At 41.6% G+C, this 15,999-nt stretch overlaps 1 protein-coding gene across 1 annotated transcript; it reads left to right on the top strand.

Annotated features, from left to right (window-relative positions):
- The first annotated feature begins 270 nt into the window (after positions 1-270).
- LOC147712595 (uncharacterized) lies at positions 271-1,992 on the top strand. The gene is made up of 2 exons (XM_086920355.1): positions 271-694; positions 983-1,992. Exons 1-2 carry the CDS (start codon positions 271-273, stop codon positions 1,990-1,992), a joined length of 1,434 nt encoding a protein of 477 aa, XP_086776481.1.
- Positions 1,993-15,999: the final 14,007 nt, after the last annotated feature.

The raw sequence follows: 15,999 nt of genomic DNA on the forward strand, positions 1-15,999 counted from the left end.
ACCAATCGGTATCTACCGATCGGTATGTATCTACCGATCGGTAAATACCGATCGGTAAATACCGATCGGTAATTCCCGCGACGGACAACAAACAAAAGTGAAACTTAACACAACAGCCAATCATGTGCAACCACCCTCCCCCTACTCTCCAGGGAGTGCCCCACAGGCAGGTGCAACTAATTAGAAGGTTCAAGAAAGGCAGTTGGAGCCGAGAGACTGGGAGCAGCAGAAGCAGCAGACAGAGCTTGTGTATTCACTGAAAACTTCAACATGGAAAGCAGCAGGGACACTGAGCAGGCTGAAAGGAAAAGAAAGCTTAAATTCAGTAGACAGGAGCTAAAGCTCCTTGTTGAGGAGGTGGTAAAGGTACACCACAGACTTTTTGGAAAGCAGTCCCTAACTGTGCCAGAATCAACAAAAAGAAAACTGTGGCTGGAAATCAAAGATAAAGTAAATGCAGTGGGAGTCACCACCAGACGCACTGAAGATTTAGAGAAGAGGTTCTATGACCTAAGGAGCCTCACGAAGAAAAAATTGGCTGACCGCCACAAACAGTCACAGCAAACAGGTCGAGGAAAGAACACTGCACCCCCCCTCACCGAGCTGGAGGAGCTGGTAGCCACAACCCTGGAGGCTGACAGTGTCCATGGACTGGGAGAAGTGGACAGCTCTGCGCAATCTGCAAAAAAAAAAGGTAAGATGCATGCACAGCTATCCCCCTCCCACCCCCATACATCCCTCACCCCTTGCAGCTAAGTTACCCCAGTCCCATGGTGCCTGTGCAAAACTGTACCAATGCATCATGTTACATGTAGTAAGTCATTGGAAGACCATGTCACACAGCACTGTAACCAACACATAATTCAAATGAATGCTGACAAAATGAAGGGCAGGCAGCATGTACAAAGTGCAATGTAACATGTTTAATTGTAGTGGCTGTGACACATTTACACCTAGCTGATATGTGCTCATATGTCCACAGGTCTCACATCCAGAAGGCAGTCTGAGGAGGCAGAGGGCACGGCACCCCAGAGGGATGACAGTCAGGAGCCAGGGCCCAGTGCATCCCAGGACACAGGTGTTCCGAGTGGGCAGCCACCCTCCCAAGAAACTGACATCAGTGAAGAAATGCATGGCTCCCCAATTCCTTCACAGTCACCACTATTGGTCTCATCACCAGAAATGCATGCATCCCTTGTTGTAGAAACACCTGTTGCACACCCTGGCAGGAGGCATGTTGTTCCCCCACTGCCGGAAATGGAGACAGGTGCTGATGAAATGGTGGGTGAAGACTCACTTAACTTGTTACAAGCTCACATCACTGCCACACTGCAGCCTAGCACAGAGCCTGTACCAGGTACCACTAGAAGGCGCACAGTGCAAGGAAGGGATGAAGGTGCACATGGGGAGGGTTCCAGTGTCTTCAAAGGCCTGGAGGGAGCCATGGTCAGGATTCAGAGGATGCAGGGCAAGGGCATCATGGCCTGTCAAAGACAAATGCGAAACATGAACATCAACATGGAAGAAATTAGCAAGGGCATAAAAGAGCTGGTGATAGTCAACCAGAGCATGGCAACAGGCCTCCAGCAACTGTGCACAAAACTTGACTCTGATATTAGTGCAAGGCGCAGGGACAGGCAGCACGCAGAGAGAACAGAGAAATCCATGGAGCAGCTGGCTACAGCCACATCCCTGCTATGCAGGCGTAGCATCAATAGTCAGGTAGTCCTGACTCATAATAGCAACCAGTTGACAAGGGGCATAGCTGGAATGACCGGTGCGCTGGAGGCCCTACTCAATGCACAAAGTGCACAAAGTTCTGCTGTAGACGTGCCGGACACCGAAGGTAGCACCAGTAGGAGCAGCACAGCTAGCCCCCATGGCGTAGAGCCAAGGAGGAGCAGCAGGCGACAGGGTGAGGCTATAGGCCAAACGCCCAGTGAACAGGCTGAGCCACAGACACCTGCCAGTGCAAAGCGTGTGCGAAAATGAACAGTTGTAACGATGGCCTACTGCCAATGGACATTTGATTTATAGTTATTACAGTGTTATTTGCACATTTGTGCCATTGCAACCAGCCAAGTGACTATGTGCAACTATGGTTGGTGGATTCTACACCTGTCTGAGTGTGTTTGCTCACTGTGAGCATTGATGTCAAATGCTTACTGTTGCACTTTTGTTCTTCAATAAATCATTACAAATCTAATTATACAGAAGCTTGTGCTTTCACTATAGCTCAGTGTCTTCACTTACTCAGAAATAGTTGCGTGCTATGTCATCACGTCTGTATCTGCCATCACTTGGTCTTGACATTCCAGCAGGTTGTCTTTCAGGCACAGCAATGTCGTCGTCATGATCCTCATAGTCAGATAACTCCACCTCAGTCCCCTTCTTAACAGCCAGATTGTGCAACATAGCACAGGCAGCAATGATCTTACAGCAGGTAATGGGGGTATACTGCCTTGCACCTCCGCTCTCGTGCAAGCATCTGAACCTACTTTTCAATATACCAAATGTTCTCTCAACAACATTGAGTGTGCTCTTGTGTGCCCGGTTGTATCTCCTTTGGCTGGGTGTTGAGGGGTTGAGGTAGGGGGTGAGTATGAATGAGCGGAGGGCATATGCACTGTCTCCTAGAATGAAAAGGGTAAAATTTACTCACATGCATACATGTACTGCTCATTGCAATAGGTGTAATAGGTGTTGCACACTGTCTCTTACCTAGGAGGTAGCCTTCACCAAATTCCCCTGCAGTCAGGCGTGCATAGATGCCACTGTTTTGAAATATATATGAGTCGTGGGTACTTCCCGGGTATTTTGCAACAATGTCTGTGATGACGTTCTTGGCATTGCAAATCACCTGCACGTTGATGGTGTGGCTTGACTTTCTATTGCGGTAAATGTATTCCGTGGCAGCAGGGGGACAAATGGGGATGTGCGTCCCATCAATGCATCCGATGATATGGGGAAATCTTGTCATCTGGTAGAAGTCAGATATGGTTTCAAACAGTTCAGCATGGGTGGATGGAAAAGAAATGTAATGCTCCATCCTATGCAACATGGCGTCAAGGAAATTGTGAAAAAACCTTGAGAGGCTGCTCTGGCTCACCCCTCCCACCGCAGCAACCACGCTCTGGTAGCTCCCTGACGCCAGCAGGTGGATGCTGCACAGCACCTGTACATGTGTTGGGATTGCATGTGCCCTTGGAGTGGGGTGCTCCAACAGTAGTTTTAGGTCCCTGATTAGCTCCAAGATGGTGTCTGGAGCCAACCTGTACCTTTGCAGTATCTCTTCCTCTGTGAGCATGAACAGGGTCACCCTCTGCCTGTAAACCTGCTCCTGTCTCTGCCATTCCCTCTCTCCTTCCTCCTGTAGCCGTAGCCGTCTTGCAATGACATAAAATGCAGCCATTGTGCAAACAGAATTGCATTTTGGGTCCTTTTTTATAGGCTGCACCTGGTTACCACCTGCTTTGAATCCATGGTAATTACCGAATCTTAAATACCTATTTTGGAGCAAATTCGGTATTTCGGTGCCTCCCTACATCTCAATTTCAATTTTGACTGTTTTTTACTGATCGGTACGTTTAACGATCGGTAGGTTTACCGATCGGTACGTTTACCGATCGGTTGGTTTACCGATCGGTACGTTTACCAATCGGTTGGTTTACCGATCGGTACGTTTACCGATCGGTAACTTTCACAATCGGTAACTTTAACGATCGGTAACTTTAACGAATCGGTATATTTACCGATTTGGCCTATTTTCTGTCACCTATATACGGATCACTCAATACCGGTCGGTAACGGCCCAAAATCGGTATTTTCGGCCGTTACCGACCGGTAAAGGCCTACCTACATCGGGCCCTTAGTGTGTAATTATGTAGTAGTGAGTAAAGAGTTATTATATGAAGTTGAATTAGTGTAGTGTATATTTCCTGGGCGGTGTTGATTTGTGTGTTGGTGAATTGTGTGGTGTTAAACGGTGTGGTATTGTGTGTTAAACTAAACAGCATCAGGTATGCCATATGGTACCCAAGCCAGTAGAGTAACATTTTTATTAAACTAGCTCAGTTATATTTATATTGTGTAATTTTATCCTAAAATGGAAATAGTTTGAGTAAAAAACGTGGGACTAGCAGTGTGATGCACAAGGAAAGATACTTTTTATGAGCGCAGTGAGCTATTGCAGCCTAAAGAATTAGACTATATGCAGATATATTAATTTTAAATTGATGCATTCGGCAATGCTTTCCAGGATAGGCCTTCTGTTGTTTAAGGGGAGTGTAAAGATGTTGAGAGCTAGTTAAAATAAAATGAAATACCTTCATTTATAGCATGTGATTTTTAAAAAAAACATTTTGTTTAGTAAATTTTTATTAAGTTTTCAAACAAGAGAAAAGCAACAAAAAAAGTACAAGGCAAAAGGTTAAGTAAAAATCATATTAACCGTAATTAATATATACCTATTAGACAAATAGCAATTCAATCAAATATAAGTATGGGATATGAATGGAAGAGAGAAAGAAAAAGAATGGAGAAAAGAGAGAGAAAGAAAAGAGAAAGGGAGAAAGAAAGACAAGATGAAAGGAGGGAGAGGAAGAGATTTATGTTGTGTAGCAGTAATAAAAAAGAAAGAATAAGAGAAGAATGCATAGGAGAGCGTGTAGAAAGATAAGTAGTGAAAGGAAGCCAAAGAAGATCTGATTTTATCTTTTGAGAAAGAGAGGAGGAGGAAACAGAAGCAATTCTATGTTCATCACAAATAAAATTCCACCAAAGCAAAAATGAAATAGTTGAATTGTCTTTACAGGAGGATAAAATAACCTTAAAAGCTAATGCAATAAAAGGTCCAATAATCTAGAAGTGGGAGATGTAACATCAACATTAGGTGATAAAGACCCAAGAAAAACATTTTGTATTGTCAAAGTAGTAGTAAACTTAAACACTAGCATGCAAATATTCCACACGGCATTCCAATAAGAGAAAACATTAGAACAGTCATAAAGAAGGTGTATTAATGTGCCCATTTCGAAGGTACAGGACAGCATGAAGGAGATGATGAAGGTGAAAATTTACAAATAGTAACAGGAGTAATAAGAGCTCTTTGATAAATAAAATACAAAGACTGAGTTATAGAGCAGCAGCAGAAACTTTAAATAGTTTGGACCACAATTTGTCCCATGTAGCAATAGATAATGAAATAGGCAAATCAGTTTCCCATGCAATCTCAATCAAAGATTTAGGTATTTCAGTAACATTGGACAATAGTAACTTATATACAAGGGTAGCTTTAGGTCTGTGTATTGAAAATAAAGAATATAAAGAAATGGAGGGTGTTATAGATGGTGTAATATGTGGTAGGGACAAAGTAAGTAAGTGGGACTGTATGACATTAACAATAATGACATATTCATTAAGGAAAGAGACAGGCAATTGATAGTTAGTTTGGAGGGTAGAGAAAGGAACAATAGTATAATTATGCAGGAATTGATGAACAAAAACAATACCCTTTTCTTTCCAATATTTATAATAAAATGATTTGCCTTTAAATTTGAGGAACTTATTAAACCATACACATGAGGATAAGAAACATTAAAGAGGGGTGAAATCTTTAGAAAAATTTACTGTACAACAGAGATCGGGAATATTTTAAAATAGGACTATGAGATAAAAAGGTACAATTTGACATAAAAATTATCTGCTGAAAAGAAAAATCTTTCAGAAGGGAGTGTTAAAAAATAACCCATTTGGGAACAGGGTTGTCCATAAATTCATATGCCAATGCAAAGGATTGTTTAAACATGAAGGCAGAGTGATAAGCTGAAAAATCTGGGAAACGTACACCACCTTCGTCTTTAGGACGTATAAGTTTATGTAGTTCAATTCGCAGGTGTTTATTATTCCAGAGGAATTTGGTACATATAGAATTGAGTTTAGTAAAATGAGTATTGGAAATTTTCATAGGAAGCATAGATAGGGTATACAAAATATGAGGAACAATCATCATTTTAATAGTATTCAACCTGCCCCACCATGAAAGGTATAAGGGAGACCATATGAGAAGAAGGGATTGAATCTTATCAAATAATGCAGAAAATGTGAATTTAATGGTGTCACAAAGGGAGGACGAAAACCAGATACCAAGGTATTTGATTTTAGAGGGACACCAAGCGAAATTAGTATCATGAAACATAAATTGATAACATGTAGCATTTAGGGGTAAAACTTCTGTTTTAGAAAGGTTAAGCTTATATCCAGAAATACTGGAGTATAAGCGCACTTCATTCAAAAAGTGAGGGAGAGAGTCAGTAGGATTTGACTTATAAATAAGTATATCATCAGCATATGCAGATATTTTAGATTCAACAGAACCATGTTTGAAACCAGAAATCTGGAAGTTAACACGGATGCGTTTCAGGAATGGTTCAAGGCATAAAATAAAAAGTAGGGGGGAAACGAGGCAGCCTTGTGTTGTGCCTCTAGACAAAGAAAATGGCCTGGAGAATTGGTTATTAACAAAAATGCTGGCTCGGCGACAGGAATATAAGAGTTTACCATAGGAAATAAAAGAGGGCCCAAAACCAAACCATTGAAGAGTTTGAAATATAAATTGCCAATTAATACGATCAAATACTTTTTCAGCATCCAAGGACAAAGCTGCAAGAGGAAATTTGTATTTTTGGCCATAAGAAATTATGTTAGCAAAAATTCTGGCATTATCAGATGCTAATCTGCCCTTCACAAATCCGACTTGATCAGTATTAATCAATAGAGGAATAATGGTGTCAAGACGGGAAGCTAGAATTTTGGCAAAAATTTTACAGTCATAATTAATTAATGAAATAGGGAGGTAATTCTTACAGAGGGAATGGTCTTTATCAGGTTTGGGTATGATTACAATTAAAGCATCCATAAAGAAAGGAGCCAGAAGCTTTTGCGTCTGCAATGAAGGAATTAAAAAGTGGAAGAGGTTTAGGGATAAAAATTGATTTTTTTAGGGCTTTGATAGCATTAAGAATTTCTTGGGAAGAAATGTCTTTTTCTAACATGTTGAATTCATCGGGTATAGATGGAGGGGAGGGCAAACCTGAGAAAAAGGTCTACAGATTTTGAGTAGTGGGAAAAGTGTCATCAGTAAAGGATTTATAATAATCATGAAAAACCCCAGCAATATCTTCATCCGATGAAGCCAAGTTTTTAGTAGATTCATTTAGAATAGGGCCAATGGTCTTACATTCCGATTTTATTTTTAAATAATTGGCTAACATTAACCCAGCTTTGTTTCGTCCACAGTGATATTTAGATTTAACTTTGAGCAAAATATTACATGCTTCAGTCATCGCCAATTTGTTAAGTTCAGTTTTCGCCTTAACTAAATCATGAAGGGCTACAGAGGAGCGGGAGGTAAAATACACATGTTCTAAGTCGTTAAGTTTACGCAACTGGTCTTCACATTTCTTCGTTGAGGTCTTTTTCTTCTTAGACACAAAGGAAATGGTAAAGGCACGAAAGGTAGCTTTAAAGGCATCCCAGTTGTTAGGAATAAAAGTATCTGAGGGGCTGTTAAATTTAAAAAAAGTCTTCAATGAAAGAAGAAGCTTCTTTAAGAAAAATCTGATCTGTCAACAAAAAAGGTGTTAAGCTTCCAACGACTGAATTTAGAGGAAACATGTGTAAGATCAAGGACAGCATATACAGGCAGGAGCATGACCAGACAAAAAAATAGAGCCAATTTCAGATTTATGGATAGAGGGCAGTAGAGATTTACTACTTAAAATATAGTCAATTCTGGAACGGGTATGATGGATGCTAGAAAAAAATGAAAATTCACATAAATCAGGGTTACCTGTCTTCCATACATCATACAATGGACGAGAGGCACTGGTCGACTGAAAGGCTTTGTGGGTTTTATCGGGCGAAATTTACATTTGGACAGTCTGTCAGAAAAAGGATCTAACCATTGGTTAAAATCACCTGCAACAATAACATTAGGGCAATCAATTGAGGAAAGGAGGACTTTAATATCATTCCAAAATGTGGGGTCATGCTTAACAGGACCATAAATATTCAATAAGACCAAGTTTTTATTTTGAACAACAATCTTTGCCATTCCCCATCGTCCATCAGTATCATTTTGTGTAGATAAAATTTGCACCGCCAAAGCCTTATGGAAAAGTATACCAACACCTCCTTTTTTATGGGAAGCAGGAGAAAATACTACTTGGCCTACCCATTGTCTTTTCAGTTTAAGAGATTCAAATCAGTACAATGTGTTTCTTGAGGAAAAAAAAATATGAGAATTAAATTTTGATAAGTTAGACAGTACCTTTTGAAGCTTGACTGGGTTTCCAAGACCACGAATGTTCCACGTGACAAAATTACACATTACGGAGGGAATGGAAGATAATACACAGTCGGAGTTGACAAACTTCAGGGATGAAACGGTGGGGGGAGACACACCACAAAAGATAATTATACATGGAACAGTGAATATAAAGACCTACATTATCAAGATATAAAAGCAACATATAAGTATCAAAATGCAAGAAAGAATAAGAGAAAAGAAAAAAGAGAAGAAATGACAGGACAGATGGAAGAGAAAAGAAAAGAAAGAGAATAAAGACAGAGAAAGACGTACACAGATCAAAGCAGGACAGCCAGATCTGTAAAGATAAGAAAAAACAATGACAAGGGAGCATAGTGATGTGAGGCAAGACGGACTACATAAAAAACAACTAAGAAGTAGAGCGAGAGGAGCTATATTAAATAGAACAGGGTTGATAAGGAAAATAGAAGAGAGAAAAGATAAGTAAGTTGAATGAGAAGAAATATTCAATTAGGTGAAAATATAGAGAAGAAAGGCAATATATCAGAAAAAAGAATAAGTCGGATGAACAACAAGATATAACAGGAGATAAGAACAAACAGAAGATCAAATGCCAGTGTCCATCCCATTGGAAGAAAAGGACTGGAGAAAAAGTTTAAGTTTTCCAGGGTCCTCGAAGGTTCGGGAACGACCATCATGAGTAACCTTGCAGAGGCATGGATGAAGGATACCATATTGAATGTTGAGGGCTCTCATTTGAGGTCTAAGAGACAAGAATTCTTTTCGACGTGCATTAGTCGCATTAGAGATGTCTTGAGAGATGAAAATGTTATGACCAGACAAAGTGAGACGACGTTTTAGTTTAACGGCTTTCAAAACAGTCATAAGTTCAGTGAACTCCAGAAATAGCAGAATAATTCTTCGAGGTCTAGCAGGGTTGGAAGTGAGTCGACCTAGTCGATGAGCTCTCTGAATGTTGTGGGGAGACTCAGAAGCTGGCAGATTGAGAAGTTCAGGAAGAAATTTTTGAATGAACAGAACCATATCGGGACCTTCAACATTTTCCGGAAGACCATATAAGCGCAGGTTGTTGCGACAATTATGATTTTTCAAATCCTCAGCATGCCTGGCTGCCCATCTCTGAATGATTCCTATTCAAGATGGGCTGCATGATTTTCCTGGTCTTGGCTGACACTGCGCCAGCCTTTATCAATTCCAAAATTAAAGCTTATGTCCCCAATAGAGATCTGCGTTCCTCCTCCCAGCTTCTCTTATGCGTTCCTCGCTTTAGGAGGAAAAAACTCAGAGGCATGAGGTTTTCCACCGTAGCCCCCCCTTTTTGGAATGCTCTTCCTTTTTCTATCAGGTCTATTCCTATCTATCTCGATTTTCATAAAGCCTTCAAAACCTTTCTTTTCTCTCACGCTTTTTAACACTAAGTAGCCTCCTCTGTCCCCCCTGGAGCTTTCCGTCCTCAGCGCCAAGAAACCGCATGGTGATCGAGTGCTATATAAAACCCTTAACTTCAACTTCATGACGTTTCAATTTATGAATTTCCAGTTCAAGAGTAGGGATTTTAGTGGACATATCTTGTAAGTCACTGACACGCTGCTCCAGGTCTAATACTTTACTCTCCATAACAAGCCATCTGTCCTCTATCTGTTGTAAATTTTCATTTGTGGCAGTCATGAAAGGTTGGAGGCCCGCACCTCATCCAAAATGGAATCCAACACCGGGTTAGGTGACGATGAAATAGGTGACGGGGGTCATTCTTATGCCTTTTTGATTTACTACCAGTAACAGAGGACTTAGCTGAATGTGAGTCATTTGTCATTGTAATAGAGTAATTGGATAGAAGGTGGTAGTAAAAGAATGTGTGCACAATTGTATGCCTCTGGAAAAGTACTGGTGCAGAAGAAGAGAACATTCTTCCACAGTTGGTAAGAAAAAATCAATTTCTAAAAATCAACCAATAGCCTGTTATAAAAATATTTAGGGATGGATGGGCTCAGCGGTCAATTAAGACGGCCGCCCACCACCTTGAACAGGACAGCAAAAAGTAAGGCTATGGAGATGGAGATATGTGTAGCCCAAATCGCCACACATAGAGAAAGAGGATCAAAAACAATATATGCACAGCAGCGTGCCGCTTAGGAACACCAATAGTGCATTGCAAGTACATGAATAAAATCCTGAGGAGAAGAATAGGAAGTCCATGGAGAAGGAGGCGCACATTCATAAAATATTATTTGGGCAATAGCAAAGTGGCAACCAATTACAGAAAATTAGGTTGCAATGAAACAAAGGCTTATCAGAGAGGAATATATTGTGACATAAAGGAGATGGCATTTGAAGAAAAAGAAATGTTCCTTCCGTGGGTGACAAAGGAGTAATACTCAGTAAACATTGAAGGCATCCATGCTTGTTAGAGAAAAAAAAAGAAAAACTTGAGAACACCAGTAAAAGAAGCTGCAATGGGAGTGTCGTGTCTACTGGGTGGCACTACGCAGCACAATCACTCATGGACACAGGTAGGTACGCTTTCTGTTTCTTTATTGTGTTGTTGCATACAGCTGGTCACACACACGTCCTTCTTCATGGTCGCCCTGGTCCAATCTGTCCTCTTCCTGTCCCCTGACCGGATGTGGTGTCCGGTGACCTGGTCACCTCCCTCACGACCCACTGGGTCCTAGTGTCTGTTGTCCCTACTGTCCAGTCGCCCTGTCCGTCATCTATTTGTCAGGTCATGACATCTCCCCCCTTGTTGCAAACAACAGTTCGTGGTGCAGTTCTATTAATCACTCCGTGTCACCACCCTTTACATCATTAACTCGCCGTGGTAGTGAGAGAGGGAGAGAGAGAGAGAGAGAGAGAGATTGTTAGTCTCGTCGATCCTTCTCCCCAGTCTCTGTTTCCTACTTCTTTCTACGTAGTCTCTTTGTCCTTTTGCATCCCTTCCTTGGTCGTCGTTTTCTGTCGTCATCTTTTTTTCTGCTCTTCAGTTGTTCTCCGTCTGTTCTCAGCTTGCCAGTCGCTCTTTCTCTTTGTCGTTGTTCTCTCCTCTTGCTCTTCTTTTTGCCGGCTTCTCGTTGTCTTGATCGTTGTTCTCTGCCCTCCGCTTTGTTTCTTGCTCCTTTCTTTCTACAGTCACCCTTTGTTGTATTTGTTCTCTCCATTATCCTTTTTTGTTCTCTTCCTCTTTCTTGGTTCCCTGAGTCTTCTCTTTGTTTGCTCTCAACATAGCTGTTGTCTTTTTTATATGTCATTGTTATAAGGCCCATCGTTTGGGCGGTGCTGCTGCTCATCAGGCATGGCCCTGGGACATCGCCTTGTAGAACATGAATGTCTTCCTTATTTATCTTGTCATTGTATCTCAGTTCCTCTGTGAACTTCCCCAAGTTAGTTACTTCTTTCCTTGCCCCCCAAGTAAAGATCTTTGCCTTGGATGCTCTCATACTCCGATGCACACATGACATTGCAAGTTGCACCACTGTCCAGTACAAAGTCTGTTTCATGCACTCCTACTCTTATCTTTGCATGGTCTGTCTTTCCTCGGATGCTTCTGTCTGCTGGCTGTGTTGTTTCTCCTGTTCCTTCGTTCTTGCTCTGCTCGGTGTGCACCTCCGACATGGGATATAGTCTTTCTACTTTCTCTACTTCCTCTTCTTCACCTGACTCTCGTGATGAACTCCTCCTTTCGTTGTCAATATACCTGACGTGTCTTGTCGTCGATTCTTGTTGTCTTCCTGTTCTCCCATTGTCGTCTCTTAATGGGGCACCTTGGCACATACTGGCGTAGGGATTTCTTCCACCACATCTTCTGCACGTCTGGCATTCCGCACTTGTAGCATGTTCTTTCAGGTCGTCTCCTCTCTTTTTGTTCCCTCCAGTCATTCTTTCGTTGGTCTGTGCGATATCTGTTTGTCGTAAAGTGTGCGCTTTCTATTTCAACGCTCTTCCCTCTTTCCATTTCCTTGGCATGTTCCGCTGCTCTCGCCTCTGCTCTCGCTAGAGACAGGATGTTCTCCAATGAAGTTGGTTCCTTAAGTATTCTTGCTCTGAATCCTGTGTCGCGACAGCCTTCTATGATACGTAGCCTGATTGCTTGCTCGTTATCAAATTTGTCAAATTCACAATGTGTCACCAATTTCCTCAGCCATGTCGCGAAGTCGTCTAGTGTTTCGCCGACTTGTTGACATGCGATGGTGAAAGTATATCGTTCGAAATCAATGTTTCGTTGCGGGTCGAATTTGGCTGTTAGACATTTCTTTAGTTGGTCATAAGTTTTTGTTTCTTCGGTCGGCAGTGTCACCAGAAGTTCTTCGACGTCGTCCCCTGCCAAGTTCAAAAGTAGTCCCAGTTTCTTTCCAGCTGCTACATCTGTATCGTCTACATATCTTTCAAACCGTCTGATCCACTTTTCCCACCTTATTCCTATTTGTGGCTCCGATAGGTTAAACGGTAGTGGTCTCCTGTATTGTGCGTTAGGCTTTGGATCTGCCATTCTTTCTTTCTTCTCTATCTGTGTGTGTCTCTTTTATTTCCTCTTTTTCTTCTTCTTCTTCTGTTCTTTTTTCTTCTCTTTCTATCCGCTCTTTCTTCTTTTATTTCCTCTTTTTCTTCTTATTCTTCTTTTCTCTTTCTTTCTTATTCTTCTTTTCTCTTTCTTTATCTTCCTCTCTCTTATGTCTCTTTTCTTCCCTTTGTTCTTTTTCTTCTTCTACCTTGTTTTATTTTAATCTCTCTATTTTCTTTTTCCTTCTGTGTCTCTTTTATTACTTTCTTTTTGTTTTCTTCTTTGTTTCTTCTTTGTCTTCTTCTATTTCTATTCTTGTGCTTTTATTTTTAGCCTTTCTATGCTTTTCTTCTCTTTTCTTTACTGATTTCTGCTCTTTCTCCTTTTTCGCCTGACTCCGTGATGGCCGCTCTCCTTATTTCAATGCCTTTTCTACTTTTGTCTTTTCCCTAAAATGGCCGCCGCTCTTCTCGCGAGATTTCGCGTTTGAAATCTCGCTCGCCTGGTCCCAAAATGGCCGCTTCCTCGATCTCGCCTCTGATTGGCCTAGCCGCCTGATCCCAAAATGGCCGCCGAGACTCTCGCGAGAGCTCGCGCCTATTTTGAGATTTCGCGCGTTCCTTCGCGCTTACCACAGTTCTGCCGGATTGTTCGTCAGAGGCGGTCGGGTGGGCTCCGATGCCGCTTCTTTTCACTCTTCTTCTTTGGGCACATCCAGGGTGGGCACCTGGTTCTTCCGATGTTGATGGCGTCGAGATGCACGTCTGTTCCTCTCGCACCCTTCGTCGCCAGTTGTCGTGTCTACTGGGTGGCACTACGCAGCGCAATCACTCACGGACACAGGTAGGTACGCTTTCTGTTTCTTTATTGTGTTGTTGCATACAGCTGGTCACACACACGTCCTTCTTCGTGGTCGCCCTGGTCCAATCTGTCCTCTTCCTGTCCCCTGACCGGATGTGGTGTCCGGTGACCTGGTCACCTCCCTCACGACCCACTGGGTCCTAGTGTCTGTTGTCCCTACTGTCCAGTCGCCCTGTCCGTCATCTATTTGTCAGGTCATGACAGGGAGCACAAAGCCTTAGAAATTACTGGCTGAGGAAACGCGAGTTGGACGGCACAAAATGGCGGCCACTCGCGATTGAAGAAAACAAGCAGGAGCTAATGCGGGAAGTCCAGAATTTAAAAAATGAGCAAAAGGGAAACAAAATGCTCACAGCATATTCCGCTGGTATTACTCACTGTTCCGGTGGAGAAATGGGTAAAAAATGTGGCTCTCCGTCGAAAGTAAGTCCCGCCGACGAGCGGAGCTTAAACGAAATCCGCCATCTTGCGCTGGCGCCGGAGCCACGCCCCCGCATGTGATTTTTTTAAAAGTAGGATTTTGTTTCAATTGCTCCTGATTGCCATACTGGCATGGTATATTAATGCCACTGGCTACAATATAACTCCTTCATGTTAAACATCACCTCACATTAGCGTTTACTCATGCTTCATCATATGTTTCAAAAGATGATATCATCGCATTAATGCTATATTTTTGCAGATGCACAATAACAAATTTAACAATTAGCCAGCGCGTTCTGTTTCTCGTATAAATTTACACTTCTAGAAAGTAAAAGATACATTAAATGAAAACCCACAATGACTTTCAGATACCAGTAAAGCACTTTCCAAACCTTCGGACCGACTTAAATAAGAAAATCATGCCGCTTTTCATATGGCATTAATTTCGAAATACATAGTTTAGAAGAGTTGCCTTTAATGTATACGCTAGCAGAATTGTTACATAATCTAAAAGCTGTTTGTAATGTGTGCACACCTTTTTTGTAATAAAGAAAAGGCTCTATCAAGGAGTCTGGAGTGATGTTAGCGGTTTGAAATGTTTCTAGACGTTTTTCAAAGGAGACTGTGATAGTATAATAAAAAGCCATTTAGCATTGTTGGTAAGATCATTATTGTTGTGAGCTTCATGTGAGTTTTTTGTCTGTACTTAAATATCGAGGGCCTCATTTATGTGGTTTTGCCGTAGGGCAGAGGCTCAGGCCTTCCTGCTGTGCTGCCCACCATAAAGGTAAAGGACAGGAGAATGCGCCGTATCCATCAGATACTGCGCATTCCTGTCCTTTTCCCCTGCACCGTTGCACAATGCGCTGCCATACGCCAACGCAGGCTCCTTTGCACCATGGTGCATGGGGGCCTGCATTGCAGGGATGATTATTTTTGTGCAGGAAGGAATACCTTCCTGCACAAAAACAATCACAAGAGGTTTTTTCCTCTTTCCATGTGTGCTGCATAGAAAAAGGAAAAACAAGGAGAAATATCTTAAGATATTTCTCCTCAAGATATTTCTCCTCGTTGTTCTTCCCTTACACCTCCCCTCTGGGGCATTGTCAAAAAGCCATGAATGTTGCTGGGAACACTCCCACCATCACCCATTGCGCGCACCTCTAACTCTGAGGCAGCATTGAGCCAAAAACATGGGTTAGTGCTGCCTCGTAAATATAAAGCAGACTCCTGCGCCATGGAATGTCACATAAAGTGATGTTCCTACAGTGCAAGGGGCCTGAGTAATTTGCCATAAACAACAGGATGGGGAAGCTTCCCACAGAGATACAAACTTATTTCTCAAACTGGCAAGGCCTTTGTTGTTGCCATCAAGGCATAACTGCTCTTTTTTACCTAATTATTCAAGTTCTGTACATTGACAAATAAGCAAAAAGACATGCTTACTTTTAAATGTTGAAAAAACAAAGAAATATAAGAACTCTTGTGCTCTAATGCTTAATCAATTTACACTGTGTAAATATGATTAATTTCTAAATCAATTGTAGGTGAAGCAAAATTACTTCTAATTATTAATATTGTTAGGTGTTTTAGAAACCTTGTACATAAAGGCTCTCGCTCTAAAATATGCCAATTTGAAAAAGGTAAATAATGTTTTGGAGAATGATTGTCTGTTGAAAGAAACAAAATGTTTTTGTAATGTAAATGTTTGATGGGGAATGCAAATGTAGATTAGGCCCAAAAAGTTAAATGAAGAAACAGGGTAAGATGTTCCTTATTCGCAAGTAAGTAAGTTTGGTTTTTAAATAGATTTTTAGACAATATGTAATTGTATGCTGCATTGTTTCTCACACAACTAGGTGTCAAGGGG

Source organism: Lissotriton vulgaris, chromosome 5, assembly GCF_964263255.1.
Source record: "Lissotriton vulgaris chromosome 5, aLisVul1.2, whole genome shotgun sequence".
Classification (NCBI taxonomy): domain Eukaryota; kingdom Metazoa; phylum Chordata; class Amphibia; order Caudata; family Salamandridae; genus Lissotriton; species Lissotriton vulgaris.